General features: G+C 34.3%; 1 protein-coding gene across 3 annotated transcripts; it reads right to left on the minus strand.

Annotated features, from left to right (window-relative positions):
- Positions 1-8,867: 8,867 nt before the first annotated feature.
- On the minus strand, positions 8,868-12,970 carry LOC111395722 (G-type lectin S-receptor-like serine/threonine-protein kinase At4g27290). Of its 3 annotated transcripts, none has more exons than XM_023021853.1 (7): positions 11,642-12,970; positions 11,356-11,433; positions 10,671-10,828; positions 10,119-10,329; positions 9,615-9,852; positions 9,379-9,529; positions 8,868-9,276 (listed from the first exon to the last, which is right to left on the minus strand). In XM_023021853.1, exons 1-7 carry the CDS (start codon positions 12,903-12,905, stop codon positions 8,971-8,973), a joined length of 2,406 nt encoding a protein of 801 aa, XP_022877621.1. In that variant the 5' UTR covers positions 12,906-12,970; the 3' UTR covers positions 8,868-8,970. The 3 variants fall into 3 exon arrangements, with proteins under 3 accessions (XP_022877621.1, XP_022877620.1, XP_022877623.1); XM_023021852.1 differs by having other exon boundaries at positions 11,356-11,487; XM_023021855.1 differs by having other exon boundaries at positions 9,104-9,281; positions 11,356-11,487.
- Between the last annotated feature and the right edge of the window lie 2,848 nt (positions 12,971-15,818).

The raw sequence follows: 15,818 nt of genomic DNA on the forward strand, positions 1-15,818 counted from the left end.
GCAGATAAAAATAGCTGCCAAACAGGTAGCTAAACTGCCTTAATCGGCAGCATAACTGCCTGTTTGGCAGCTATAGCTAATCTGCTGCCTGTTGGCAACAGATTTGCTGCCAATCTATTGAGGCAGCTATTTAGTTGCTTTTTTGGCAATTATTTCAGCTGCCAAATAGACAACTGGGAGGAGAAAAAAATTCTAGAAAATTGAGCCGACTCGGCTCAGCTTGGTAAGACCCGAGCCGAAAGCTTGAGTCGAGCCTTAATTTTTTGGTCGAGCTTTTGTTTTGCTCGACTCGACTCGTTGACACCTTTAGGTATCACAATAGTAATTGATAGTGTTACCATTTTTTCTGCTTGTATTGTTGGTGTCATTTTCAATTGTTATTGGTACCGTTTCATAATAATTGACTTTAAAAAAAAGGGGCTAAATTAAAAAAAAAACCCCCCCAAAAAAAAAAAAAAAAAAGGGCGTCGAATGATGTATCTATATTCCTTACACGTGCATGAGAGAGAGAGAGAGAGAGATTCAGATCATGACAACAAAATTTTAAATAATTCTACTAAAGTATAGAATTTTATTTTATTTTTATTTTTTTACTTTCTTATCCTCTCCGAAAGAGGCTCAAACCTAGTCCAATGTTCAATTAAGATTTCACTCTTACTACGTTGAGTTTGATTTCATCCTGGACAGTATCTTTCTGTTAGATTTTTAGTGAATCTATTTTTTATTTTGTACTCTTAATATGTTTTGTCAATTGAAATTAAAATTTGATTCCATCTTGTGATTTTAGATGCTCTTATTCATCAGTCTCAAATTTTCAAAATTCATTTTTGATTCCCCAATGTTAATAAATATACTATTGAAATATTTTACACTTGAGAAGAGTTAAAATAAAAAGCAGAAATCAATAAATAAATGACTGATTCCAATAAATTAAGATAGAACAATTCTTATTGAAAAATGACATGATGTGTGTTGTATGTATGAGCACGTGCATAATGCGATCTTCAGAGGTGTATAGTGTAGAAAAAAAAGCACAAAGGAATGGAGACGATTTTATCTTCAATTTTTTATTCCTTAATACTCACCAATATCCTATAGAAACTAGCATAACAAGTGTACCATCAAGGGTTTTCATCGTTCCAACATGTTTAGTGACACAACTTACTTGGAATGTCAATTTCAGTAGTTACTAACAATTGCAGCTATCTTGGTCCTTTGGTCATGTTTTTGATTCTCAGGAGTACAAATTATTTACTCTTTATGTTGAATGTGTTGGGTTTGGTGTCCAATAGTTATAGGACATAACAGAAATTTATAAAATTTTCTCTTATTTATTAATAAATAATATTTATTCAGTATATTATCCATTGAATATTAGAGTAAGAGATTAAGGGTCATCTTGTATTTCGATCGAGAAGGACTTGTTGTGGGCTGACTTATAGCGGTTTCCACTCTATTTCGGTTGAAAGGTCAGTTATTCTATTAATTTAGGGAACACAGTTTGTCATGATAGTAGTAATTGACCATTCGGGAATAGACGTGAAAGTGTACTGCATTGGACCAAGTAATATTGATTAATTTATAGCACACCATACTAAAGAAATTAATTGCATGTGGTTGTCCTATGGATTACCTAAATTCGTTACGAGAGAGTGATTACCCCTATTTAGTTCAATCATATGGTCGGTATATTGGGAGCCGATAGGAACCGAAGTAGTAAGCATGTATTCGTGTTTGGGATTTGTCACCTCGTTTGATAGGTAAATGAGTCCACTTGGATATTTTATGTAGAGAATAGTTTAAATCCAAGTTAAAGAATCAATAATTCTATGATCGTATAAAGAAGAAAGTTGTTGATTGGGCTGCCTCCCTATTCCCGGGTTGAATCGTTTTTTAGGAAATAAAAGGCGTTGTTCGAAAACGCGTTTTTTTCCTTTCAAATTGCAAGTTCTATGGACCATACACCTAACACCTTTGTGATCGTTGGATTGTTGATTTTTTGGTGGTCTGTTAAAAGGGATCGTGCCTTTTCATTTTCACTCTAATCTTTGAGTGAATGGTTCTAGGGTTTTCTTCGTCTTTTCTCTGAGGGTTTTCTGAACTCGTCTTGTTCTTGTAGTTTCTGAAAGCAATCTCTAATCTGAGTGATGTTAGGGTTGTATATGGTATATGATCTATGAGATTGTAGAAACTGAGTGCTATGTTAAAGAGAGGCGATAGAAATCTGTTATTGAAGAAACTGTCGTTTCTTCATACATTTTTGTATCGATTCTTTGTGATTCTTAGTGGATTCGAGCCTAATCTACTTTTGTAGATGCTCAACGGGTGAGTAGGCCTTTGGCTGAACATCCGGGCCCTTAGGGGAGAAAAATACTTGTATTTTTTACGATTCTGTAAATTTTATGATTTTTCTGCAATCGATTTTTTAGAAAAGAATAATCCTGAGACCAACAAGTGGTATCAGAGTAGTTTACAAAGGGTTAGGTTTTTGCTTTTAAATTAAAAAAAAAAAAAAAACTAGATCTTAGTTTTTTGGTTAAATCTTAAATCGAGTACATTTTGTGAAAATCTTTTACAAGATTTGCCTTCGGTTTAATTTTTAATGGATATTTTCAACTGCGAACTTTGTGATATTTCTTTGTGATATTATTTCTGATGATTACTCTATTTTCTTGTTGTTTCTGAGGCTTCTGAATTTTTTGAGTAATGTTTCAATAAAGATTCGTACTGAGTAACAGTGAGTCAAATCGACTCATTCCGATTCCTGCTGATTTCCCGTGACTCACTACTGAGTCACACTGAGTTGCTATAACTCGTTGGCTTCTTGTGTGATAACTTGGTTTGTTCAACCAGTTCTGGTATTCTCTTAATTACCTCCTTCATTCTGTAATACAGTTTTTTTCCTTTTTGGATCCTTATTTTTTCTTAGTTTCTCAGTTAACTGTTGTTTAGATAATATACTATAAAAGGTTGGTCATTAAGGTAATTGATCTTCTACTATCTTCCTTTGTCCAAGGTCTCTCACGAGGACTTGGGAATCTGAGGGGGTAGTGGGTTGAATAGGTCATCACTCCTTAGACCCTTTTAGATTTGGTATCTATATCTTTACATACTATTGTTGACTAACTGCATATTCTTAATATAAGATTCCCATATTGAAATCTTTAGTGCTTATTTTCACTGTCTGTACACATAATATCCTGTGTGGTATACATAAATATATATAAACTTGAATCCGTGGATTTTCTGTGATCATGACTACTGCACAAAAATTTGAAGTAGAAATTTGGAGAGGGATTGGAGATTTTAGTTTATGGCGCCAGAAAATAAGGGCTCTGTTATTACAACAGAGGTGTGCTGGGGCCATTAATGGGGTATGGCCTGCTGAGATGAGTGCCTATAGGAGACAGGAGTTAGATGAGATTGCCTGGAGTTCAATTTTCTTACATCTGTTTGATGGGATAATAAGAAAAGTTGGGAAAACAACTACTACTCAAGCCTTATGGACCAAACTTGAATTTCTCTACTTGACTAAATCTATGCCCAACAAATGTTATCTCCTTAGGCAATTCTATAACTTTAGATTTGATCCATCCTTAAGCCTAGAAGATAATTTTGATGAATTCACTAGATTGATTCAAGAACTGACTGACTGTGAAGAGGAATTATCTGAAGATCAACAAGTTGTTGCTCTATTAAATGCATTAGGTGATAAATACAGAGACCTGAGAAATGCTTTAGAGTATGGGAGAACTGACCTTACTGTTGATATTGTGATATCAGCTCTAAGGAATAAAGAGCTTGAACTTAAAATAGAATCTAAAGATTTTAAGTTTGGGGAAGGCTTGAATATAAGAGAGAAAGTAAATCAGAACAAAAAGAATAATCAATGTAACTTTAATTCACACAAGAAGGGAAAGCCTCAATTTCCTAAACTCAGAAATCAAAACAGAAATCAATCAAAGCCTAAGTTGCCAGCCAGAAAATGTTATTACTGTGGTAAAACAGGACATCTCATAAAGGATTGTTTTAAGAAAATATCAGACATGAAAGGTAAACCAAATATAGATGGGTCTGCAGCTGTTGTCTGCAATAATGAACTTGATATACAGGGAGTTGTTTTTGTTACAACAACCAAAAGAAACCAAAATGAATGGGTTCTTGACTCTGGGTGTTCTTTCCACATGTGTCCCATTAAAGAATGGTTCACTGATTATACTGACTTGAATAGTGGGGGTCAAGTTCAGATGGGAAATGATATGACCTGTCAAATAAGGGGTATTGGAAACCTTAAGTTGTTACAAGAAAATAACTATATTCTTGAATTGTATCAGATCAGATATGTACCTGATCTTCAAAGAAACTTGATTTCTTTGGGGCAATTGGATGATGAATATGAAATTAGGATTCATAAAGGACAAACTGTAATTAGCCTTAACTGCACAGAAATAATCTCTTCTCCTAAATCAAATGGAATCTTTACACTGCAAGCTAAACCATTAATTGGAAATAGCTCTGCAATTGTAAAATCACTTGACAATAAAACTCTGATTTGGCATAGGAGACTTGGCCATATAAGTGAAAAGGGATTAACAATTTTAAACAAATTAAAATGTTTTGGAAAGGATAATATTGAAAAACTAGAATTTTCTAAAGACTGTGTTATTGGAAAACAAAATAAACTGTCTTTTAAAATCGGAATTCACAAATCAAATTCTATACTAGAGTATTTACATGCTGACCTATGGGGTCCAGCATCTGTAAACACTTTAAGTGGATTTAGATTTTATTTACTAATTGTAGATGATTTTTCAAGAAAAATTTGGACTTTTCTTTTAAAACATAAATCAGACACTTTCCAAAATTTTAAACAATGGAAACTGATGATTGAAAATCAAACAAACAAAAGGGTAAAAGCACTTAGAACAGATAATGGTCTTGAATTTTGTAATTTTGAATTTGATCTTCTTTGCAAAGAATCTGGAATCTTGAGGCACACAACAGTAACACACACTCCTTAGCAAAATAGTATTGCTGAAAGGATGAATAGAACCTTATTGGAAAAGGTTAGGTGTATGTTGCTTAGTTCTGATCTTCCAAAGATCTTTTGGGGAGAGGCCTTAAAAACTGCCACTTATCTGATAAATAGAATACCTTCAAATGCTATTGATTTTCAAATCCCTAAACACTTATGGTCTGGAAATTCTCCAGATTACCTTAAATTAAGGGTGTTTGGCTATGTTGCTTACTCTCATCAAAATGTAGGCAAACTAGAACCTAGATCTCAAAAATGTATTTTTCTAGATTATGGTGAAGAAACAAAGGGTTATAGATTATGGGAGAGAGAAAAAGGTGGGTTCAGGGTCATCATCAGTAGAAATGTGATTTTTGATGAAAGCAAGTTCCCTTGTAAGATTCTCCCAACACGAAATACAGATATGACCCTTCCTGTTAAATAAATTGTCCTGGATGGTCCAAAAGATAACTCTAATGAACCTGATAATTTCATTGAGGTAGAGCCTATTCAATCGGAAATAGATCAACCTCAAGATGAGTCTGATGCTGAAAATCAATCTCAGAATACTGCCCTTGAAAATTATCCGTTGACTAGAGACAGAACTAGAAGAAATAGGTTCCCTTCTACAAGAATTAATGTAGATGAATTTGTAACATTCTACACTGAACTTGCTTATGTTAATTCTGAACCAACAACCTTTGAAGAAGCTAAAAATTATAAGGAATCCAAACTCTGGCTGAAAGCCATGCAAGAAGAAATGAACTCTTTAACTAAAAATAATACATGGATTCTTGTCAATAGACCTAAAAAGCAGAAGGTTGTTGACTGCAAATGGGTTTATAAAATTAAAGAAGGTGAACCTAATCTTGGGGGCATTAGATATAAAGCCAGACTTGTGGCAAAAGGCTTTATACAAAGAGAGGGTATTGACTATAATGAAATTTTTGTACCTGTTGCTAAATACACCTCTATCAGAATCTTACTTGCCTTAACAGCTCACTTTAACTGAGAGTTAGACCAGCTTGATGTTAAGACAGCTTTCCTAAATGGTGACCTTGAAGAAACAATTTATATGAACCAACCAAAAGGTTTTGAACTAAAGACAAAATCTGAACAGGTTTGTTTATTAAAGAAATCTCTATATGGTTTGAAACAGGCACCAAGACAATGGTATAAGAAATTTTACTCTTATGTTCAAAATTTGGGATTTCTTAAGAGTAATTTTGACTCCTGTTTCTTCTTCAAAGGTTCAGGTGGACCTGATTCTCTCTATCTATTATTATATGTTGATGATATGCTTTGCTTGCCATGATAAATCTAAAATGATTTCTATTAGAGAAAAACTTAAATCTGAATTTGAAATGAAAGATTTAGGACAAGCAAAGAGAATTTTAGGCATGGAAATAAATAGAGATAGAAAGAATTGTGTTCTGTATGTAAATCAAAATACTTATGTGAATAAGATACTTGAGAAGTTTGCTATGATTGAGTGTAAACCTGTAACTTTACCTATTGCAAATCATTTCAAACTTTCTAGTGAACATTCACCTAAAACTGATGAAGAATATGACAGAATGAGTAAGATACCCTATGCAAAATGTTGTTGGCTCTATTATGTACCTTATGATATGTACAAGACCTGACTTAGCTCATGGTATAAGCATGCTAAGTAGATTTATGGCAAATCTAGGTGAAACACATTGGTTAGCAATCAAATGGATGTTAAGATATCTAAAGGGCTCAATTGAACTAGGATTAAAATTCCAAAGGTATAATGAAGGCATTATCCTAAAAGGATATACAGATCCTGATTTTGTGGGAGATTTAGATAAAAGAAGATCAACCTCCTCCTATGTGTTTACTCTTTGTGATGGTTGTGTTAGTTGGAAGTCCCAACTACAAAAACTTGTAGCTTTATCTTCCATTTAAGTTGAATATATTGCAGCAAGTGATGCCGTTAAAGAAGGTCTGTGGTTAAGGGGGTTATTAAATGAAATTGGTTTCATGAATGAAACAGTTAGAATCTGTACTGATAACCAGAGTGCAATTCATTTGAGTAAAAATCTTGTATATCATGATAAGACTAAGCATATTGATATTAAATTTCATTTTGTTAGAAATATGGTCGAAAAGGGATTAATTAACTTGGTTAAAATCCAAACTGAATTTAATCCTTCTGATATTGGTACTAAGGTTTTACCTCTAAACAAGTTTAGAAATTGTCTGAAAATTCTGAACATACTCTGAAGGTAATGAATTCAATTTGATATTTGAATTTTATTGGTTATTTTTGGAAAAATCAACTGACTACTTTTCATTTTCTTTTTACAGGTTTTATAGAGCAAATGAAACAAAAATTAGTCTAAGTTTGAATCCACAAAAAAATACCAAGAATAGATCAGCAAGGTGGAGATTGTTGATTGGGCTACCTCCCTATTCTTGGTTGGCCCAACTTGAGAAACATTGGGCCTGGCCGGGTTGAATCGTTTTTTGGGAAATAAAAGGCATTGTTCATAAATGCATTTTTTTCCTTTCAAATTGCAAGTTCTGTGGACCATACACCTGGCAACTTTGTGATCGTTGGATTGTTGATTTTTTGGTGGTCTGTTAAAAGGGATCGTGCCTTTTCATTTTCACTTTAATCTCTGAGTGAATGGTTCTAGGGTTTTCTTCGTCTTCTCTCTGGGGGTTTTCTGAATTCTTCTTGTTCTTTTAATTTCTGAAAGCAATCTCTAATCTGAGTGATGTTAGGGTTGTATATGGTATATGATCTGTGAGATTGTAGAAACTGAGTGTTATGTTAAAGAGAGGTGATAGAAATCTGTTATTGAAGAAACGACAGTTTCTTCATACATTCTTGTATCGATTCTTTGTGATTCTTAGTGGATTCAAGCCTAATCTACTTTTGTAGATGCTCAACGGGTGAGTAGGCCTTTGGCTAAACATCCGGGCCCTTAGGGGCGAAAAATACTTGTGTTCTTTACGATTCTGTAATTTTTTATGATTTTTCTGCAAGTGATTTTTTAGAAAAGAATAATCCTGAGACCAACAAAAGTATTTATGAAAATGGCAGCCACAAGGGTAAAATTAATTAGAAGGCAAAATGTCCTTTCATCCTCGTCTAGTTGTTTGACATCCGATGGAGCTAATACAGCTGATAAGTCAAGAAGATATAAATAGCAAAGAATTAATTTGTAATGCTTCTGTGATTATATAATTTATGAGCTCATTTTCTCGTTCTTAGTGGAGAAAGTAGAAAACCAGCGATTATATTGGGTAGATTCGAATTAGCTCAAAATTGTGTATAGTTGTCACAGCATAATTTGTATAAGTTGGTTAAGTCCATTTGGTAGTTTCAGTAAAACTTATTAACTTAATTACACTAATAATAGAAGTATAGATGGATTGAAACAAAGAAAAAGACCTAGCCATGTAAATAGAGGGCTAGGGGATGCCCCAAACACAAACTGCAGTAATTTAGAAACACATTAAAGAAGATTTGAGGGTTGGAAGCACAAAAATTGAAGATCAAGATTCATAAATGTGATCAGAACAAGCTGCTGTACAAGTAAAGAATTCAAGATTTGAAGTTCAATCACGGTGCAAGGGTAAATTCCACAATCCTTTAGTGTGATTGATTATGTTAATAGTCAATATAATTTTTAGTGAATATCTTACGTACAGTTCTGTGGAAAGAGTAAAAATTTTATTGCCTAGGATTCTACTACTTTTCCAACATTATGTATGCCATGGATTCATGCAACTGGCTGTCGGTAAATTATATAAACAATCTTTGACTTGAAATTATGAAATGATTTGTAAGTGCATCTGATTCCACCAACAATTGAAATTAATGTAGAAGAATTAATGCATATAATGGAAGAGAGATACAATTTGGTATACTGGTAGAAAAAAGAATGATAAAGTACTATTGGGGAAACTAATGTAACTTATTATCGAGCTTCTAGCAGTGTAATGGTCACTTGGTTTATTGAACTCGCTGCATTTGTGCTGGTTGAACTTCCAGCAGTAAATAAATCTCGTTCAGTGAAAAAACCAGGTGGTTTTGCTTGAGGCAACACACCTTCATTCCCCAACATGAATAATAGTGAAGACATGCTTGGCCTATCTTCTGGACATTGTTGAATGCATAACAGTCCCACATGAATTGATCGCAGCACTTCTGATAAATATTCTGAGATGCCAAGGTTAGCATCGACTAATTCCAAAGACCTTCCTTCTCTATAAAGCATCCATGCCTGCTCTAGTTGAACTCATTTAAGAAAGCAATTATCAGAATTCAAGTGCCAAAAGGACAGATTCCAATGGAGAGATCATAGAAATAAATACACTGTACTCACATGTCCAAGAAGGTTATGGTGATGATCTCTGTGAGAAAATCCTCTGTTTCTTTTGCCAGTTACAATCTCAAGCACTAGAACGCCAAAGCTAAATACATCTGATTTTACCGAGAATAAGCCATCCATTGCGTATTCTGGTGACATGTAACCACTACACGGAAAAAATTTCCAAGAAATTAAGTGGTTGGGTAATGAATAGAAGAATATTTCTTATATTATAGCATTGAGATTCTTACTATGTTCCAACTACTCGACTTGTGTTTGCTTCAGTCTCATTCCCTCCAAAAATTCTAGCCATTCCAAAGTCTGATATCTTTGGGTTCATGTCAGAATCTAGCAAAATGTTGCTGGCTTTGAGGTCTCTATGGATGACTCTAAGACGGGAATCTTGATGAAGGTACATAAGGCCCCTGGCAATGCCATTTATAATGTGGAAGCGCTTTGGCCAATCAAGCAGTGCACTGCCCATTAAATCTGCCAAAAGTTTTTCTTTGTTGTGAGAATAATTTGTTTGTCGGATACTCAGAATTTAGAAATCATTTCCAGTATATAACTAAATATCTTCAAGCATCAGTTGCTTAAAACTGCATCCGCAACAAAAAGATAAAGTTATGTGCTCTATTTTACATTTGCTTATGGAATTGAAAAACGTCTATTAATATCCATTATGTCATTATGTGTAACCCTTACCCTTGATAGAATTTCCATTGAGCTAATAGTGCAAGATGAATATTTCTTACCAAATAGAATCAAATCCAGACTTCTGTTAGGCATGTATTCATAAATCAACATCTTTTCCTCTCCGTGAATACAACATCCTAGAAGCTTCACAAGATTTCGATGCTGAAGTTTAGCAATACAGTTAACTTCATTCTTGAACTCAACAAGTCCTTGGTGGGAAGTTCTTGATAGTCGTTTGACAGCAATTTCCTGCCCCTCTTCCAGCACGCCCTGTTTCAGAACATGTGTATGTAAAAGTCAGTCATTCGCTCAATTGCAATATACTTTTCATATGTGATTTAGTGAAACATTGATGCCATTATGTGTATTAATGAGTTCCCTGCACATGCAAAGTAAGAGTAATAGTTTATGAAACAAGTAAAATAAAGATGCATATAGAAAGCTCATTTTGCAATAAGAGAAAAAATGTTGATCTTTATTCCAATTTTTTTTTTTATAAAAATTAGTTTTTCCCCCCTTAATATGCAACATGTGTTCATTGTATGTTGAGCAAGCGTCAATCCCCACTGTAGTGCCTGCCCTGTTATATCCAAGCAAAAACTGCCCATTACCTTGTAAACAGGTCCAAACCCACCCTCTCCGAGCTTATTGCTTATTGAAAAATTATCGGTAGCTTTAGCTATTGCATGCATGTCAAACAGTGGTAGCTCTATGCTTTCGTTGTGATTTTCATCATTGTGATCACCCGTATGTTTGTGTTGAAGCTTGCCTGAAACATGAAAGATGAAATGGATCTAACTTAATAATGCAAAGCAAAAGAAGACTTCCATTCACATAAGTTGAAGATCGTATTTAAATAATATACATGTAGCCCTATCTAACATATTAAGATTTTATATTAAGTGGTTCAACATGGTATTAGAGCAAGCAAATGTCCTCGGCTTAAGTTTCATCACCATCTATTTAAAATAAATCATCTACATGTTAGGCTTTGATCGAAAAATGAAAGTGTGACTACAGGACATGTTGAAAATCATATTTAATTGATAAACACGTGATCATATCTCAATGATATACATGTGACTCTCTCTAACAACTTAAACTTTTAGATCAAAAGATTTAACGATGTAGTTTGGTTTCTCCAAGTTTGGTAAACAGTAAACAACACTACACATTATGACAAATGAATTCACTCATTTTTCTTCCTCAATCCTATTAGGTGTGGTCTACTTTAACATAACGAACGTGCAAAAATGAAAAAGAACATTTCATTATATAATTGTAGATTTTGCCCACCTCTAATTCTCTGCCGGTGGTTACTCTTCTTCCTTTTTTGCAGATAAAGCATTAAACTCAGACCAAGAAGAACCATTCCTGTCAATAGTGACAAACTTACTTCAAGAATTTCTCTTTTTCTTCCTTTTAGCTCTGCAAAATTTTATATGCAAATATAAATGGATGGTTTCTAAGGGATGAAACGAACCTTCAAAGTGAGGAGCACACAGATCATCTTTAAAAGAAAATAAGACTACAATAAACATGTGTCGAATAATAATAAGCTTTTTGTTTATTGAATTCTTACCTTGTTCGGAAGAAGCCATTCTAATATAGATATCTTGTCCGTCTTGAGATAATTTTCTTATGTTAACTAGTTCTTCAAACCAAAGTAGGCATCCACTTCCCCCTGTGCTTATATTTAAGTTAGTATAAGCCATACAAGAGCAATTCTTCAGGCACTCTACCTTGCATTCCTCAAGTGTCATACTCTCGTTAAATCTACAATATCGCGTGTCGGGTAACTTAATACCAGAATACTTGAGAAATGCATCTCCATTTGTACAATTCAAGGGAGTTCTGCGAACACACCCCCTCGACCAATTTGTCTTGTTCCAACCATCTGGATCTTTAGGCAAAAATCTATCTAAACATACACAGACCGGAGAACTTGCAACATTGCAGCTACCATAAGCACCACACAATCTATATATGTCATAATTATCTGTTGCAGAAGTAATAGAACCCACCCACCCCTGCGTCGTATCAACCCAGGTCAAGCGCTGTGAAACACCACTCTCACTCAATGTTACCCTTGAAATAATTGATTTGTTATGGATCTCATATGTAAAGTATGCTTCATTTTTGTTCAGAACTACTTTGTATTTGTAAAAAGGATTTTTCCTCAAGTTTCGCGTCCCACTAATCGAAGGTCCACTTTTGAATGTCACATACGAACCTCTTTTCAAGACACGTTGTGGATAACCTGTAGGATCAAAGTGATATGTAAAATCTCCTGAAGCTGGATCATCTTTGCTCTTCCATGATGATAGATACACTTCATGACCAGTTTTAAAGTTCCAACCAAACTTCATTCCTGGTAATAATGTATCAGTTGGACAATTAAAACTCTCCCAAAGGAAATTCTCTGGGTCATCATCATTTGCATCTTTCACAACAAGGTTTCCCGAGGCCAACAACTTTGCAACCGGAGTTTTCACAGGTCTTGATGTGTTAGAAGACCATATGATGACACCATTAGTGTCATTTTGCAGAACTAGAAGTCCTGGATTGATAACTTTCAAGAGTCCTGATGTGTTTGTAAGTGGAACTTCTCTGTTGGCAACCCATACCACAGTCATAACTTTTATCCTCTTGTACCATATGCCCACATATCGATTATTGGGATTTCCAGGACTAAAAAATCCCAATTCAAAGGTTCCGTCAGATGAAACCATAGTCTCACCATCGCTAAGAGTAGTTATAGTATCGATTGCACTGGAAATTCTGTGAATGGATATAATAAAGGTAAAGGCAAAAAGTAAGGGAAAATCTTTATTTGAGATCTTCATGGTTCTAGTTGTGTCTCTCTCTCTTGCTTGTTTCTTTTGCTTAGTAGAATGGACACGTTAAGGCAAGAAACAGATATCTTGAATGCGTATTGTCTAAATATGAGGACTGAATTTATACACACGTTACTCTCTTGAGTTGGACTTATGCATATGAGATAAGGTTCTTGACTTGAACTGAAGTATTATGAGGTCAACGGTATGCTTCAAAAAATTCTATACCTGCTTATTTCCTATTAGGACCATTATTTTCATCATATGGATAGGCCCGGTCAATCGTCAATGTGAATGAGATTAATATAGAAATGGGACCATTCTATGAAATTTTGATTATTCCTCTTTCTGTTTCCATTGACTTAACTTGATTATTGAGCTGGAATAATCAGTTCAGAATTGTCAATTTAACTTCAATGAAAATATCGACTGTATAATTGTGTGTTGACGTTTGAAATTCTGAGTTGAACTGGGTCACAGCTCCTCTATATGCCTGGGACGCCCACCACAGTCCTTCGCTGTCTTGGCCCGTCCCTCTTGCATTTATGTGTTTAATTAAGTGCTGAAGACATTGCCTCAACTATTGCAAAGTCACAAATTTCCAAAGGGGACAGTTGCAATTTTATGAGCAAGCGATTTCGTTTAATGAAATGAGTAAGGTTAATTTGTAGCTGGACAGCACGTGAAGATGGACAGTTAAATTAGTTATTCTTCATCATCTCCTTCAGTTTAAATTCAATGCTGGAACCAAAATTAAATACAGAAAAACATGAAGAAAACTATTGTAAAAGATGAGGGAGAATTCTCTCACGGCATGAGCTCGGTCCATTCTTGAAGCACAAACTTGATCACTCTTGATTTGCATGATTTTGCCTTTGTTACCACAGAAGTTCGTCTTGTTTGTAGATGACAGATCATTCTTGCAGTGCATCGAGGTTTTTAACATACCATCTTAGTGTTAATTGAGTTAAAAATATTGTGGATGGCCCAACTTTGTGTGAAATTACAAGTTGGTCGCCAAAGTTGTCTTATTCCTACTTTTTGAACTTCATTTTATTTCAACTTGGTCGCCGATTATTGATTTTGTGCAAGTCTTTCTCAGTATCTTTTATAGATTAACAGAAATATTGATTTTGTTTAAGTTTTTCTATCTTTTAAGTTCATTTTATAGATTAACAGAAATATTAGGTGGAACAAGATAAAATTAGTGGAAATTAGATTAATTCACTTTAGAAACGGAAAGTAAAATGCGCCCAACAATATTCATTTTCTAAAGGATTTTTTACTTTTTTAGCCAATATACCATTTCCTACTCCCAATTGTTACCAATTTCTCTCCCTTAATTTTTACACTAATTTTGAACCAACTAGGCATCACCATCGAATTTGAAAGAGTTGATGAGAATCTGTAATCCATTCTTACACACATTCAACTAAGACTATAAAAATAATGAACCTTGAGATACCTATTTGAACTAATTTTTTTCATCTATTTGAAATTTTTCTAAAAAATATTGCAGCCAATTGAATTCTTATAGAGCCTTGTAGGTACAACATTCCTATATAGGGCTAGGTTTCAGCCCTCACTTGGCCCCCATTAAATTTAATTTCATTTTTTCAATAAAATAATATTACATATAAATCGAAAAATTTTCCTTCTTTTCCAAATACTCATTCTTCAAAAAAATACCATTCCACCAATTTTAATTTGAAAAAACGGGGGGCCAAATGGGGGCTCAATGTAATTCACCATCAGAATCCATATTGTCTATTTGAAAAGGGTTGACCTCCTTGTTTCTTTCATGTACATGTCAAGGCTCTTTCATTTTTTTTTACGAGTTTCGAATCTCGTGGACATTATCGCCAAATTAATTAAAGTTGATGAGAGTTTTTGATCCATTTAGCCATTGTTTAAGCCCCATTATAAAGAGAAATTTTGGTAAAATGTATTATGGAATATTATTTTTTGGGTTAATATGTGGTTAAAAAGAAGGAAGTTTTTTTGATTTACGCAGAATATTATTTTATTGAATAATGTGTAGCTAAAAAGAAGAGAGAAAAAAATTTATTAAAATTTTAAAGTGTGTCAAACAAGGACTTAGACAATTTAGTCTTTCTTGACAAACTTTGTCTAAATTTTCCTAGAGTACGTTTTAACAAAATTGCAAAACATTAATTTTGTACGATGAGCATCTTTTTTAAAAATTTTAATAGGAGACTAGTTAGACATGTGACATTAACAAAACAAAACAAAGCATTTACAAACATGGATTGATTGTTGTATGTCTTTCAAGTAATAAGAATCAGTATTAAAAGTATCAGTTAGTTCTAGTAATTTCCACCTTTGTAAGCGCTTGTCTGGGCACTCGGAGAAGTGAAATCATGACCATTGAAAATGACCTCAGACGTGTCCCACACACCTGAATGCATATGGAAACTAAAAGAAGTGTTGGTGGATGTACAATTTTGACCCATTGCATATGCTATCACTGTTGAGGGTAAAAGACAAAGTTGCACCGTTTCAAATATATTGCAAAGATTTTTCTCACACAGTGGGCCCACCCAATGCCCGGAAATGTACCATTGCAAACGGAATTTAAATGCAGTTTGATTGAACACGGAAATGAAAATTTGTCATAGATGTCAACATACAGCATTCACAACCAAAATATGGCTTACCCATACTTGAACTGATTACATAAATGCGTCCACCACTTTGTGCCAACCAATCATGAAAACGATCCATTACGCTGCACTTCTGGTGTGTTCATTATAGTGAGGACCTGTTCATGATTGTCCAGCAGTTCTACCTCTGCCGCTTCGGGGTCCATCTCAGCTCACGTGAATGCCTCATTGACGATTCTTGCCCGTCGGAGGAAGTTATGGATGCCCCTGGTCGCCACTACAACTACGATCTGTACTT

The sequence above is a fragment of the Olea europaea genome, chromosome 6 (assembly GCF_002742605.1).
Source record: "Olea europaea var. sylvestris chromosome 6, O_europaea_v1, whole genome shotgun sequence".
NCBI lineage: Eukaryota > Viridiplantae > Streptophyta > Magnoliopsida > Lamiales > Oleaceae > Olea > Olea europaea.